Genomic DNA, 16,379 nt, shown 5'->3' with positions numbered 1-16,379 from the left:
TTAAATCACTAGGCATCACGCTAGACCCGAAACTGGACATGACCAAACATATAAAGTACTCAGCTAAGAGCACCTTCCTCAACCTAAAGTTATTGAACAAAATTAAACCTGTCATCCCACCTAAAGATCTCAAACAAGCCACTCAATCATTGGTGCTCTCAAGACTAGACTACGGTAATGCAGCCCTCACAGGAATTCCAAAAGCACATCTTGCCCCCCTTAAAACTACTCTCAACGCGGCTGCCAGAATGGTCACTGGACTCAAAAAATACGAGCACATCTCACCAGCACTCAGAGAACTCAAATGGCTCCCTGTCGAAATGAGGGCTAATTTCAGAGCAGCTTGCTTTACTCACAAAGCCCTACACACGGCAAACCTGAAAACCTGGCTGCCAAGCTCAAAAAAGTAGGCCAGAACAGGAACCTCAGAAGCTCAAACATCCTTCTACTCATTCCACTGAAAGCTCGTAAACAAAACAAAGCGGCCAGATCATTTGCAGGAAACTCGCCCAAAATATTGATCTCTATTCCTCCCCACATCAGAACTAACCCCTCCTTTACGAGTTCCACAAGCCAGCTCAAAATCCTGTTCCTCAACCGATCCCTAGTGAACAGATAGGAGCTGTTGGAGCGCTAAAAATGGACTCTAAAACACATAGGTAAAAGACATTTTCATTTACAAAGCCAATAGCTCTAACTCTTGCAAAAGTGAGACCTATTGCGTTGCAAATTCTTGTTGTGTTAGTTAATAACTCTGGCTCCATGACTATAGCGGTGTTTCAACTGGCGTTATTAAGGTATAAGTGCAATGTAAGCCAAAGGGAACAATGCCAAGGTATTCTCACCCTCTCAGTGCCATTGCACTGCCCAGGCTGTATAAAACGAGCTTGTGGACAGCACAGGGCGGTTACAAAAAAAACCCTGAAATGCCTGGGTTCCAACAGGCTTAACATATAGAGCTAAACCAGTATCAGAAACCCCGCTAATGTCCTTTTCTGTTCAAATCTACCTTCACCATCGGGAACAGGACCATACTAGAACAAAAACAACATTCCGCAAACAGCACTTCTATTTACATTTTCAAAATAAGGGCCTTTATATGATTGAAAACGAACCGCAATTTTGCAAGCTTGTGGAGCCCATGGTGATTTGTAGCAACACGCAATTGAAAATGCACTCATTACATTATTCATTGGTCATAACCAAACTCTGTATTTGACATCATTTTTTAAAGGACCCGATCAAATGCTTTTAATATAAAAGGCACATCACACTTCCCAGGCTTCCCCTTCACGAGGCGCTTTGCCTTTCTATAGCACTTTACAGTGTTCTGTGGCTTTTAAAATGCATCAAGAGCAGTTCTCACTCCTTTCAGTTTACCGCCCAGCTCCGGGAGCTTCTGTACCCTGCTTTTTAGGTCGAGTTTACTCGAACCTTTTGCTGTCCATCCAAAAGCTGACTTTTTACGATGCGGATTTTCAAAAGTTCACGTGAAATCACTTGACCACAAGCTCCTTCGTGCACGAGCTTGCGTTTCCCCACAGGCTTCCCCCTGCCAGCAGCATTTGCCACATCAAAGGGTTCCGCTGGCCCCCCGCCGTCACTTATTCACGGCCGCAGGCCGTGACTTCAAAGGGTTCTGCTGCCCCGCCCCCTGCTTCACGGCCATCTGTTCCCCTCTCTCTCCCCTAATTATTATTCACTGCTGGAGCGCGCGCTCTCCCCTCCGCACAGACTCCGGCATCATCATCACTGCCTGCGTGCGCCCCGCACCCCCTAGTAGTGCCATAGCCAAATAAGTATTTTATATGGCTGGCTCACTGTATTAAAATAGCCTACGTTTATGTGCTTAAATATAGATCGGTAACGTGCTCCCACCTAAAACTGCTCTTTTCGTGTGTTTCTGTTGGGAGTAGTGCTGGCATGGTCTTCTTTGGTCTGCGTTGTAGCAAATCATCCTTACCCCTGCTTGCCCTGGTCGCTCTGCCCCGGTTCGAGACACGTCGAGCACCTTTTCAAGAAGCATGCTTCCTGACATCCTCACAGTGCGTTAGTCCATTCGAGTGACTCCGTGCCCGTTCAGCCCACAAAGGGTTCTTTTATTCCCAGGGAATACGGGTCTTTTGTAACTGATGCCAGGTGAGCCTACAAGAGGCGGGGATGTTTCCTAGGGAGCTGACAGTCACATAGCTCCATTTCACTGGAAGGTTCAGACGCCATGCGCGCGCCCCGTACCCCCGAGGTGAGACCGTCCCGGCTCTGCTGCTCGTCGATTCCTTCTTCACTGGGGGTTTGTTTCTTTATCAGTGGGCGGAGCGGGTACGATAACGGTGTGCCATTCATGGGAAGCCAGGAAGTGTGTTTGAGTGGGAACGCATGCTCCCGTTTTTGATGGATTTGCGGTGCTATTCATTGGATTTTCCTGATGCCCAGACTTTGTAGCTTGAGTTTGAAGGTTTATGACGCTGGAGATGCACGGTGGTTATCAGTAGCCCGTATTCATTCCATTCTTCAAAGTGTCCCAAGAATCCCCCTAGTAGTGCCATAGCCAAATAAGTATTTTATATGGCTGGCTCACTGTATTAAAATAGCCTACGTTTATGTGCTTAAATATAGAGCGGTAACGTGATCCCATCTAAAACTGCTCTTTTCGCGTGTTTCTGTTGGGAGTAGTGCTGGCATGGTCTTCTTTGGTCTGCGTTGTAGCAAATCATCCTTACCCCTGCTTGCCCTGGTCACTCTGCACCGGTTCGAGACACGTCGAGCACCTTTTCAAGAAGCATGCTTCCTGACATCCTCACAGTGCGTTAGTCCATTCGAGTGACTCCATGCCCGTTCAGCCCACAAAGGGTTATTTTATTCCCAGGCAATACAGGTCTTTTGTAACTGATGCCAGGTGAGCCTACAAGAGGCGGGATGATTCCTAGGGAGCTGACAGTCACATAGCTCCATTTCACTGGAAGGTTCAGACGCCATGACAGTGCTAGAAAAGGATTGCAGAAGTGCTGATACCTTGTACCATAGAACCTGCTTGTTTCTGAGAAGTGCCTGTACTCTCCCTCTGAGAAAGTCTAAGAATTTCAATGCGGACAATAGCGGTCCACAGGCTAGAAGGGTTACACCATAATTCTAACACACAGGGGGCGGAATCATGTTTCTTGATATCAATTATCCATCTGAGTGATGTTTGACGCTTTTTGGAACACAGGCTAACTATTTAAAAGACATAAATGTTTCTTCCAGGGTGGAAGTTTGAATCAGTCAGCGGGGGCCTTGAGGGTGGCTTAGATCGAGAGAGCTTCAGGTGAGACGAATACACTATGAGACGCTAAGTGTGAGCGCTGGAGTGCTATACATCTAGTTATTTCATTCTTAAACACCGATGGGGCATCATTTATTGTTATTAACCTCTTGACTTAGCAGTCTGGACCTTAAGCACAGAGTGGCAGAATGCCTAACAACAACCTGACAAAGTTATAAGTCAACAACAACAAATATATAATAAGAACAGGAGTTTAAGTCTCTAGAAAGATATTAGGGTCTTTGTGGTGTAGCTAGAGAAAGACCCGATTTAATGGGGGAGATAGGGATGTGTATGTATACAATTGTATCGTGCACGGCAACATTTACTCAAGGACCCTGCTGAATCTATAATTTGACTGTGGTTAAACTCTTTTTCCCCCCGCCGTCACTTATTCACGGCCGCAGGCCGTGACTTCAAACGGTTCCGCTGCCCCGCCCCCTGCTTCATGGCCATCTGTTCCCCTCTCTCTCCCCTAATTATTATTCACTGCTGGAGCGCGCGCTCTCCCCTCCGCACAGACTCCGGCCGCAGATCTGCAGCATCATCATCACTGCCTGCGCGCGCCCCGCACCCCCTAGTAGTGCCATAGCCAAATAAGTATTTTATATGGCTGGCTCACTGTATTAAAATAGCCTACGTTTATGTGCTTAAATATAGAGCGGTAACGTGCTCCCATCTAAAACTGCTCTTTTCACGTGTTTCTGTTGGGAATAGTGCTGGCATGGTCTTCTTTGGTCTGCGTTGTAGCAAATCATCCTTACCCCTGCTTGCCCTGGTCGCTCTGCCCGGTTCGAGACACGTCGAGCACCTTTTCAAGAAGCATGCTTCCTGGCATCCTCACAGTGCGTTAGTCCATTCGAGTGACTCCGTGCCCGTTCAGCCCACAGAGGGTTCTTTTATTCCCAGGGAATACGGGTCTTTTGTAACTGATGCCAGGTGAGCCTACAAGAGGCGGGGATGTTTCCTAGGGAGCTGACAGTCACATAGCTCCATTTCACTGGAAGGTTCAGACGCCATGACAGTGCTAGAAAAAGATTGCAGAAGTGCTGATACCTTGTACCATAGAACCTGCTTGTTTCTGAGAAGTGCCGGTACTCTCCCTCTGAGAAAGTCTAAGAATTTCAATGCGGACAATAGCGGTCCACAGGCTAGAAGGGTTACACCACAATTCTAACACACAGGACCACCACAGCATCAGTCAGCACCACTCAGCATCACCACATCATCACTCAGCGCTACCCTAGCATCACTCAGCACCACCACATTATCACTCAGCACCACCACAACACCACTCAGCACCACCACATTATCACTCAGCACCACCACATTATCACTCAGCACCACCACATTATCACTCAGCACCACCACAGCACCACTCAGCACCACCACATTATCGCTCAGCACTACCACAGCACCACTCAGCGCCACTACAGCACCACTCAGCGCCACCCCAGCACCATTCAGCACCACCACAGCACCACTCAGCGCCACCACAGCACCACTCAGCACCACAACACAGCACTACTCAGCACCACCACAGCACCACTCAGCACCACCACAGCACCACCTCAGCACCACCTCAGCACCACCACAGCACCACCACAGCACCACTCAGCACCATCACAGCACCACTCAGCACCACCACATTATCACTCAGCACCACCACATTATCACTCAGCACCACTCAGCACCACCACAGCACCACTCAGCATCACCACAGCATCACTCAGCACCACCCCAGCATCACTCAGCACCACCACAGCACCACTCAGCACCACCACAGCATCACTCAGAGCAACCCAAGCATCACTTAACACCACCACAGCATCACTCAGCGCCACCACAACATCACTCCGCGCCATCACAGCATCAATCTGTGCAACCATTCAACAACTGGTTCAAATATGTTCTCTCAATGTTTCAAGCTTAATTACAAATGTCACAAAAAAATGTTAATATTTCACTTCTGTTCTTGGATTTTCATCACATTAAAAGGCACTGAACTTAATCTTCACAAAAGTTATTTACAAAAGTTTAAGCTATTGCCATTATAAATTACAATCACTTTTATTTAAGTATTAATTATTTAAAAAAAATTAAAAGCCATTGTTATTTGTAATATCAATACATCTAAGTCACGTAAATACAAAACATGTTGCATTACAAATGCTATAGGTGTCTCATTTGCGAAAGCTATAACTATTGGCATTGTGAATGACAAAGCTATTAATTTAGCTATTTTCAAAACCAACACAAATAAAAAAATTGTAATTTACAAGACCAATAGCTCAAACGTTCATAATGTGAGACCTATTGCATTGCAAATGCTTGTTCAGAAGAATATCTTCCTCCACCCCACTTCACCCTCGCTGCTGATAGGCCTTGGGTCACATTTACAAAAAACACGTTAGCGCCCAAGGAACTCCTATCCTCTGAAATACTGCGCTGTTTTGCGCATGTGCAGCATGTCTAAGGAGTGCGAATTTGAGCGGGCTGTAAATGAAAAGCGCCCCTTGAACATGTCTTATTCACAGAGCGCAGCTCTAAGCATCTGCGCTGCCCCGGCTCCTAAGGTGCCGGCGGTACACAGGCCTCGGAAAGAAACCACTGAATTGGCGAACACGTCACTTCGACTCTATACATCATTTCTGCTCCTGGAAGAGCAGCTTATGCAGTCTTCGCTGCTGGTGGACAACGCTCCTGCGCCCGCTAAGCACCAGCTGCTTTTGATTTCAGTGCTGAAATGTGCCATATCCACTAAGATGTGGCACTCCATAGTTGCGCCCTTCATTCTTCCCAGCACCAATGCAGGCACCTTTGCACCTTGGTGCAAAATTGCCTGCTAATATCTAGAGGCATATTTTTCTTTCTTATTATGGAGGAAGATAGTTCTCCTCATTGCACCCCACAGGGGCGGCTCTATGCTCATGGCGGCCCTGGGCAGGGAACGTAGGTAGGGGGCCTGGACGGGGCTCCGAAAGAGGGGGGGGGTCAGGGTGTTTGGAAGTGGAACAGTGCCGGAGGCCGCCAAATGCCTGCCAGGGACCGCCATGCAAATTTGTATCCATCCTCAGAGGATTATTATATTAAGGATATATATTGGCGCGGCGGCCCCTGGGGTTTGGTGGTCCTGTGCAGGTGCACAGCTTGCACATGCCTAAGGCCGCCCCTGCACCCCACTGGGGAAGGCCTAGCATTTTGATGCATTCCTAGGCACACTAGCTTTAGTAAATCTGGGAATGCATCAAAATCAATGAATGGATGCATTTGAACGCCCAAGCTCCACCCATGGAACGCCTTTCCAATTCAAGATAAAGCAATGCCGCACTATGTGCGGCATTGCATTACTTTGTATTTATTAAACCATGCAAAGCCACACAATGTGGCTTAGCTAGCATGGCCTGGTAAATAGTAAACATGATCTTGCATTGGGGCCGCGCTACAAATGTGGCATAACCCGACACAAAATCATAGTAAATCTGCCCCATTGACTCTAAATTATTGTTGGGAATACATTTGATACTGTTTACTCCACTGAGGTGAAATATTTGTAAACAATATTCAGGGCACACTATTTATGTCAGACAATATTCTGACTACAATATTCTGGTATGACACCAATATTAGTGGTGTACTGTGAGTACAGCCATAACTACCCTACTGATGTGAGTGTTCACAAAAGAAAAGAGAATCAAGGGCATCAGCTTCATGGGAAAGCAGTAACAACGGAGATAAAAAAGTTACAATACATTTCAGGAGATGATGAAAACAATCGTTTGCTGGATCTCATGTGTGGGCAGCACAGCAGAATAAAGAAGAGCTCCAGTTCAGTCTAATTTTGTGAAACAGTATGAAATTACCTGAGCAGATAACACTGGCATCCCAAAAACGACCGCAGGTATCAATGCTGCCCTCTCTGTGTGGACAGTCCCACAGGTAGGTTTCATTTCCTGCACAGTTGACATAGTCCAGGAAGATGCCTCCACTGCCTGTACCAAATTCATAGTACCCAGCAGGAGCCGAGATCGCTGAGCCACATCCGAGCTGCCTGCACACGACAGATGCATCCGTCAGACCCCAGTAGTTCGCACAGACTGTTCCCCAACTTCCTCTCCGGTAAATCTCCACCCGACCCGAGCACCTGTTGTAACCATTCACAAGACGTATGTCTAAAAAGAAAAAAAATCGAGTTAGATTAAAAAATCGTGCATCTTCTACCTTGCTGCCTTTATAACTTCATAGCCTGCTCCACTGACCCCATGAACCCCTAATGTCTGCTTCTAACAATTTTTCCTACCCTGCTTCCCTGACCCCATGTATCCATTAATGTCTGCTTCTAACATATTCTTCCAGAACTTCGATGTTTGACTCCTTTCCAAATAATGCCCAGCACTTTGCCCTCACTGATACATACTCATGGCCACTGGACATATTTAAATCCTTGACTGTGGTGTTTTCTTGGTAAAAACAATCACGCTTCTGGGAAAAAGGATCAAAGCTACTAATATCTGCACATAGAGTTCTGGAGAGTTGCAAACGTTAATTAGCCACATTTTACCTGATTTATGTATGCTGACAATTGGAGACTATTTAGCCTCAGTGGTGTAAACAGACATAACTGGTTGACTGCGGGGAGGGGGTCTCTATTGGCTGCACTAGCTAACGCCCCCACATTTAACTCTATTCAAGAAGGGAGGTAAAACAGATTCATTCTTGGCCAAGAAAGTGTTTTTTCATAGTGTATGCCGGGTCACACTATTTAATTTAGAAACTTTAAAAACCATTTGCATCGTTATTAATGTCTGCTTCTGTGAATATCAGGTTTACTTCTAGTGATGCAATGTCTAAAATCGTTGAGACGCGGTTTGTTATTTTCAGGATGACCTTCCAGAAGCCTACGGTATTGCCAATTTTGCACTTTAGTAGAAGTCTAAACACACAGGCTTGTATTCTGCTGACAGCAACATTGTATATATTTAAATCAAATCAGCCTAAGGGCTCAGATCATAGAATGGGGTGCCTATGGATCCACATAAGGTACAACCATTAACTGCTGGCGAAACATTAAAAAAAATAATTGCTAATGTTTATAACTTTCCTGTCCAAATAAAAGCATGGGTATCCACTTTATAGTTAAAATCTATAGCTACAATGTCATGGTAGCTAGTTAATAAAAGTGAGGCATAATTAAGCTTAACCTCTTAATATGTAGCCCAATTTACCCTCTTTCCCACATATTTCAGTAAAACCTCTCACTGAGGCCCTGATTAGGATGGCGGTGGGACCGGCACCAACTGACCGTCTTTGGTGGCCCCAACACTATCTGACCCATCATATCCACCTGCCATATTTCAATGGCAGGCGGATGTGTGGCGGTCAGAAAGTCACGCACCCGATAGGCTCCTTGAACCCACAGGTGCAGTGGTGTGGCTTGTAGTCCCAAGAGTGGTGGTGGTGCCTACCAGGAACCGCTGTAGGGATTGCGATGTCCCTTTCCGCCCACTTGTTCATGGCGGGTAACCCGCCATGAACAGGCAGGCGAAAGGGACTTTAGGGGACCGTAGCGGTCCCACCTTCCCCCATGGCCCTAATCTGTAGGCTCTGGGAGGCACCTATGGGGCCCCCTACATATCCCTGCACCATGTGCCAGCCAATGCATAGTGACTGCCACATAGTGCAGGAATATGTAAAGTGTCCCATTTTTGCATTGCTGTGGGTGCTGCAGCCAGCAGCAACCACCGCAATGCAAAAGATAGGCATTGTGACCGCTGTGGTGGTGGTCGCATCGTAATGCCTACTGCGATACTGCAAACAGCCTGTCGGGCAGTTCCGCCTACGATTTGGTGATGGGCGCCATCATAATCAGGCCCTTAATTTGGGTCTTAGATGCAGCATCAAACCCACAGCAACAGTGCTGCTTTCGGTTGTAGTTTCTGTTCAAGTTTCATTTTTAAATCCTCTACAGAAAAAGTACCCGACTTTCAAGACTAAAATGTCATTGTTAATGCTTACTCTGTAAACTCTTTAGATGTTCCTATGAGAAATGTATTATATACTGTTATGCCACAGTGCACTGAATTTTATGATCCTTAAAGTGTTATGTCAAGCAGCATGAGAAATTCCTTCCTTAATGGTTAATGGCAATACAAATTTCATACACCAGGACTTTGCAAAAGAAACTGTTAAAATCTTCAAGGACTTCACTGATCTTCGACTATGATTGAGAAGTCTAGGTTTCAAATATGGTCGATTTGACCCCTCAACTATGCAGATTTAGAAAGATGGTTTCTCAAAGTTCACTGACTCATTGTCAGTGTAATTGCTCTCCCACCCTCGCAGCTCCACCATCAAGTGAGGCCCTCCTGAGCCCCTGAACTCTCGAGTGTTGGTGTTTGAGACCCTCCGCCACCTGCATGCTATACCTGCGCCTCATCACGGGTGGTCCAGTGGACCTCTCACCCCTTCTCTTGCTCTGTTTATTTTGCCTGCTTCATTATTTAGCCTCTTTACTTCACCTTCTTTAGCCTCTTTATGTTCACCTTCGTTTTTAACCCTATCATCCTCTTCCTATCACTTTTACCACTTTTCTATCACTTTCCACTTTCCATTTTCTATTTCTTTTTCAACTTTTGTGCTATTTTCGCTCTTTTTTTGGGCACCTCTTGCCTTTTTTCCTGCCACTACTGCCAATACGGCACCTCCCCCCTAGCGCAACAAGCCCAAGCCAGTTTCCCCTCTTTGCTCCCACCTCCCAGATGTCCAGCCCTCCCTGACCCCCCACTTAATGGCAGCCGCTGTAGGAACTGGCAAGCAAGACCACTGACTCATTATCAGCGAAATTTCTCTTCCATCCTCGCAGCTCCACCATCAGGTGAGGCCCTTCTGAGCCCCTGCACTCTCGAGTGTTGGTGTTCAAGGCCCTCCTCCACCCGCAGGCTATACCTGCGCCTCATCCCTGGTGGTCCTCTGGACCTCTCACCCCTTCTCTCGCACCATTTATTCTGCCTCCTTCATTCTTTAGCCTCTTTACTTTCACCTTTGTTTTTTACCCTCTCACTCTCTTCCTATCACTTTTACCACTTTTCTATCACTTTCCATTTTTCTTTTTCTTTTTCAACTTTTGCGCTGACAGCCAACACACCTGAACACTCACCAACCACCCCGACACCTTGAAGCCAACGCTTGACAGCTGGACAGCCTCACCACTAAAGACACCTGAAGACGATGAAGTAAATCGACTCTGGGGCCCCCACGGACCCCAGCCTCACCACATCTTCAACAGAGCTGCTGACACCATCTTCCTCATGCTTCTCCACACCATTAACCGCTCCCTCACGAATGCCTCCTTCACCTATGACTGGAACCACCCTGAGATATACCCCCTCCTGATGAAACCCTCAGCGGACCCGACCAACCTCAAAAACTACATACCCATCTCCCTGCTCCCATTCCCAGTGAAAGTCATCGAGAAAGCCATTGATAGCCACTTTGCCACCTTCTTCGAAGAGCACAACATCCTTGACTCCTCCCAATCCGGCTTCAGAAAGTACCACAGCACGGAAACCACCCGCCTTGCCGCAACAGATGACATCCACTCCCTTCTGGACAGAGGAGAGACAGTAGCCCTCATTTTCTTCGACCTTTCAGCAGCCTTCGACCCAGTTTCTCACCGCACCCTAACACAGACTTCATGACACAGGGATCCAGGACAAGGCCCTTGATTGGATCCGCTCATTCCTCTCTGGTAGAACACAGCAGGTCAGACTTCCTCTCGGACCCCACACCGACCACCTGTGGAGTACCCGAAGGATCCTCCCTCAGCCCCACGTTGTTCAACATCTACATGGCTCCCCTCACCCCCTTCGTCAGAACCCACAAACCCCTCATTGTTTCATACACAGACGACAAAAAAACTCATCCGCACCATATCCAACGAACCCAACACAGCCAAACACAACTTTCAAGAAGGCATGGAAGCAGTTGCCAAATGGATGAAGAGCAGCTGTCTACAATTCAACACGGACAAAACAGAAGTACTCATCATGGGCCCACACCTCAATGCCTGGAATGACACCTGGTAGCCCGCCCGACCTCGGAAGCCCGCCCACCCCCACGGACCATGTATGCATCCTCGGAATCATCTTGGACTCCAAACTCAAAGTGGACCACCAGATAAACTCCCTTGCATCCCCTTGCTTCCACACCCTCTGCCTCCTACACAAGACTTTCAAATGGATCCCCCTCGAACACAGAAAGACAGACACACAAGCCCTCGTCACCAGCAGACTTGACTACGCAACGCACTCTACACCGGAATCAACAAAAACATCACCCTCAAACTTCAAAACATCCAGAATGCTGCCGCAAGACTAATCCTCAACCTGCCATGACACTGCCACATCACCCAGCACCTGCACACCCTTCACTGGCTCTCAATGGAGACAAGAATCACATTCAAAATTCTCACCCACGTACACAAAGCCCTCCACAACACCGGACCAGCATACCTGAATAGCCGTCTCACATTCCACGCACGCCAAATGACCCTACAATCAGCCCAGCTCTCCTACGCCATTATCCCCCACAACAGGAAGTCCAGATTGGGAGACCGCACCTTCTCCTTCCTCGCGGCCAGAGCCTGGAATGCCCTCCCGCTCCTCCACAGACACATGAGATCACTTCCTAACTTCACGAGGGACCTCAAAACATGGCTCTTTGATAGACCTCTCTCCTGATGGACAGGACCCTGCACCTCGCCCACCCCCGCCCTAGCACCTGGAGACCATCACAGTGAGTAGTCGCACTTAACAAACCTATGATTGATTTGATTGATTTGAAAGTCTTTCAGCACCCTGAAGACCTTCGCCTATTCTTGGATCAAGATTCTCAGCTCCCTATGGATACACATGAGACTGCTAACTGAGTATTAATCTCATTATTCTCTCTGGCTAGCCTATTTATCCAACTCCATATAGGGCATTAGTGGTTCTGTCATGCTTGGTAAGTGTGTGTGAATTTCAAGATTGTTACTAATGTTTATCTGTTGTCTTTTTTTGTGTTTGTATATGTCCATCGTTTTTTCCCCTATTATTCATTTATAGAGCTACTTTTTACTCTCCTACGATTTAAATTTCATTTAATTTCTTTCTTTTCTCTGTACTTTCTTTTCTCCATATTGGCCAATTTAAATAATATTACAATTATATCCTTAGATGTTAAAGGTTGAAGACATCCTGTGAAGCGTGCTGAAGTTTTAGAATATTTAAGAAGTTATAAAGGAGATATTTGTTTTTTACAAGAGACACATGTCGATGACACAGTTTTAGCTTTTATGATGAAAAAATTGGTCAGTACTGTTATATGTGTGCAAGTCATCTCTTTCCCTCCAACCCCTTCATCTGGGTTGGGTGAGCGCCAAGATACTCCTTGGAGTGATAGGAGCGCTATAGAAGTGTCCTTTACATTACATTACATTACATATCTTCTCCTGCTGTACATAGAAAAAATGGTGTTGCTGTCCTATTTAATCAATTCACCCCGATTAATCTGGTTTCATGAAAAATAGATAGTAGAGCCTTATTACATACTACTGAACAAGGGTCTTCCTTATCCTTACCACTTTGAGTACTAACATTTTATGCTGAAAAAGCTTTTGACAAAGTTAATTGGCAATATGCATTCCATACCTCATCTGCATTTAATTTTGGTGATTCGTTTATTCACATGATATCTCCTCTTTATTCAAGCCCTTCTGCTCCCCTATTCATTAATGGACACATTTCCAATCACAGTTCTTTTTTTAGAGGTACCAGACAAGGTTGTCCCTTGTCTCCATTGTTATCTGTTCTTGTTATTGAACCCTTACTCACTACTATTAGAAACGTTATTGCTATTACTGGTATTAATATCAAGGATGTTACCATAAAAACATTAGCTTATGCAGATGATATACTTTTGTTTATTAGTAATCCTCAATGTTAAATACCAACAACACTGAATTTTCCTCTTCATCTTCATTGTACAACTGATATATTACCCATACAAAGACCAATTTGACAAAGGGATACAATTAAATACCTTGGCATTCCGTTTTACAATAACATAAAATAATAAAAAAATACATTAAATTGTGAATCTATAATAAACTACATTAAAAATAAAGGGCCTGATTATGATGGTGGGGAGACCACCACCGATAGACTGTTGGTGGGTGTCTCCCCGCCATCAGATAGATGTTTCCTGCCCGCCATATTACAGTGGTGGGCGGGCATATAACGCTTGGAAAGTCTGACTGCAATACATGAGACCGGCTCCTTGAGCCCGCCGGTGCGTCTGGGGGAATTCTATTCCCTACACTGGTGGAGGTGCCTGCCATGCACTGCTGTAGCGATTACAATGGCCCTTTCCACTGGCCATTTCATGGCGGTTAACCCGCCATGAAAAGGCTGGCGGAGGAACTTTAGGGGTCCGTAGCAGGCCCCCCTTTCCCCCTAGCCCCAGACATGGGACCTGGGGGGCACCTAAGGTGCCCCCTACACATCACTGCACTACGTGGCAGGTACCGCATGGTGCCTGTCACATAGTGCAGGGATATGTAACATGTCCCTATTTTACATTGCAGCGGGTGCTGCAGGCAGCAGCACCCTCAGCAATGTAAAAGATAAGCATTGCGAATGTCGTGGTGGTGTTCACATTGTAATGCCTATTGTGGGACCGCCACCTTGTAAGCGGGCTGTTCCATTCCCCAATACGATGGCGGATGGGCCAAAATCCGTCCACCATCGTAATCAGCCATATAGTCTCCAAATGGTATACACTACATCTTTCATGGTGGGGAAAAATAAATTCAATAAAAATGGTAATCGCTTCTAAAAATCTTTCTTCCCTAGCTATTATGCCTAGTCAGTTTCCTATGCAGTTTTATATGACTATTAATCAACGCTTTTCTAAGTTTCTTTGGAATAATAAAACTTCCTGTATAAGCTATAAAAAATGAAAAACTGCAAAATGCAATGGAGGATTTAGTTTGACTGATTTTTTTTAATTATCATTAAGCGTTTATATTAAAACAAAGCTCCATTTCGTTTCATCATTCCCACACCAATAATCCCCCTGCATGGCTTCTTATAGAAAAAGGTTTGATAATACAGTTTCCTTTACCTACTTTACTAACTATTTCTAACACTTCAATGTTCTCTGGCTCAACAGATCTGTTTGGATGCCTTAGTGGTCCTACTCAGCTTCTCGTCTTATAGTGCCAAAGTTGCATTTTACGCTGAAGATTTATTAATCTATACAACAGATCCTTTGACTTTGGTTCCAAGAGTAGAAGAATTATTGGAGGAATTTGGCTCTTTCTCTTGGTATTTGGTTAATACTGCCAAAACAGAGGTTATGTGTTGGAATATCACTGACTGTGAGAGGGAGGTAAGCCTAAGTTTAGATATTTAGGTATTACAATAGTAAAAGATATAGAGAAAATCCAACATTTGAATCTTTCTAGAGTCTCCAATGAGATTGAATGCTTACTAAGTAGGTGGGGAAACCTCCCGGTGACAATCTATGGATGGATTAATCTGATAAAAATGGTTATCTTTCCCAAATTAACTTATCTTTTTAATGCTATCCCTCTAGGATTCCCCAAAAAAGGCATCAATAAAAATCTGGGGAGGGTTTCAAGCTTTAGTTGGGCCCAGAAAGGGGCGAGGATATCTTGGAAAAAGCTCAGGAGTAAATTAAATAAAGGGGTACTGGCCTTTTCTGATTTTAATTGGTATTGTGTTGATTTTCAGTTAAAAAATATTCTAATTCTTCTGGTTAAAATGGATGATTCCACTTGGGCGAAGCTTCTGGGGGAAATGATAAGGCCTGCAAATGCAGAGGGTTTTTTATATAAGTTTGGTGCTCCTAAGTTTTTTAAGAAGGCTCGGATAAAGGTTCTGAGAGCTGCTTTGGATCTTTGGTATGGACTTAGGAGGAGGTGGGGTATAGAATACTTTTCTGATTTCGCCCCAGTCTGAGTTAATATCTTCGGAAGGAGTTCACCCTGGGAAGTGCTGAGCATTAAAACTAATATTGGCTGTCCAGATTTAAGTCTATCCAATTGTCTTCTTGGTTTGTTGCATCAAAGAAGGATATTGGAAGTAACTTTGAATTAGAGCTGTCCTTTCAAGATATTAGACGTAAGAGCAAGGAAGTAGCAAGGTGGTATGATGGACTTTCAGGGGCAGAAGAGATGAAGTTATTACCCCCACATGCAGTTTGGAGAAGATGCCTCTCAGAGGAGGGCTTCGAATTAATTTGGGACAGTTCTTTCTTTGAAGACTCTTTATTCAACGGTTAAACAGGCAAACTTGAAGCGTAACCATATTTTTACCATTAATCGTCTTTATTGGACCCCATATAAAATATCTAAGTTTGCACCTCAACCTACGCCCTTAGTGTGTGAAGTGTGGCTGTATCGGAGCCAGCAATGTTCATATTTTTGTCGAATGTCCATGTCTGAAGATTTTTTGAGACACTGTAGAACTAGCACTTAAAGGGATCTTTGATCACAAGATCAAACTAAATACAACTTTGGGGGTTGATGGGGCACCAACTTTGTACTTAAGGAGGCCTTGAAGAAAGTTGTTTTTTATTTAATTCTTCTTGCTTGGAGAGAAATCTGCTCGAAATGGAAGTCCATCCTCCCCCTATAGCTGAGGATTGGGTCAGGGCTGCGGTCAGAGTTTGTGGCCTTGACCAGAGAGCAACTAAGTGTCCGGATCTCTCTATCTGGTCTCCTTTCCTGATTTAGTCTTGATCCCTGGTTGTTGGTTAACTAACTGTTCCTAAGATTACACCGCCTCACTGATAAAAGTGAGGGTCCAGATGGAATGGACCAGGGCGAGTGCAGAGACCGCTGGACGGACAGTTAGACTATGCAATTTTTTCGTTGCTTTGCAGACTCTTCTCGGTGATATGAGAGAAAAAGATAAATACATAAATAAAAAACACTTCAATGTTAATTAATAAATCTATTATTTTGAAATCTACAAACTTAATACTTCTTGATTTCGATTCACTTTTTCAATTA

The 16,379-nt window shown here is 45.2% G+C and overlaps 1 protein-coding gene across 2 annotated transcripts in view; it reads right to left on the bottom strand.

Moving 5' to 3' along the window:
- Positions 1-16,379, bottom strand: part of LOC147703580 (transmembrane protease serine 9-like) — a 1,394,371-nt gene that overhangs the window by 504,285 nt on the left and 873,707 nt on the right. For both annotated transcript variants that reach the window (XM_086931925.1, XM_086931926.1), the window contains exon 13: positions 7,165-7,473. In XM_086931925.1, coding sequence (XP_086788051.1) covers positions 7,165-7,473 — 309 coding nt within the window. The remainder of the gene's footprint in view (positions 1-7,164; positions 7,474-16,379) is intronic.

The sequence above is a fragment of the Lissotriton vulgaris genome, chromosome 7 (assembly GCF_964263255.1).
Source record: "Lissotriton vulgaris chromosome 7, aLisVul1.2, whole genome shotgun sequence".
Classification (NCBI taxonomy): Eukaryota; Metazoa; Chordata; class Amphibia; order Caudata; family Salamandridae; genus Lissotriton; species Lissotriton vulgaris.
This window is presented reverse-complemented; position numbering and strand designations above follow the sequence as displayed.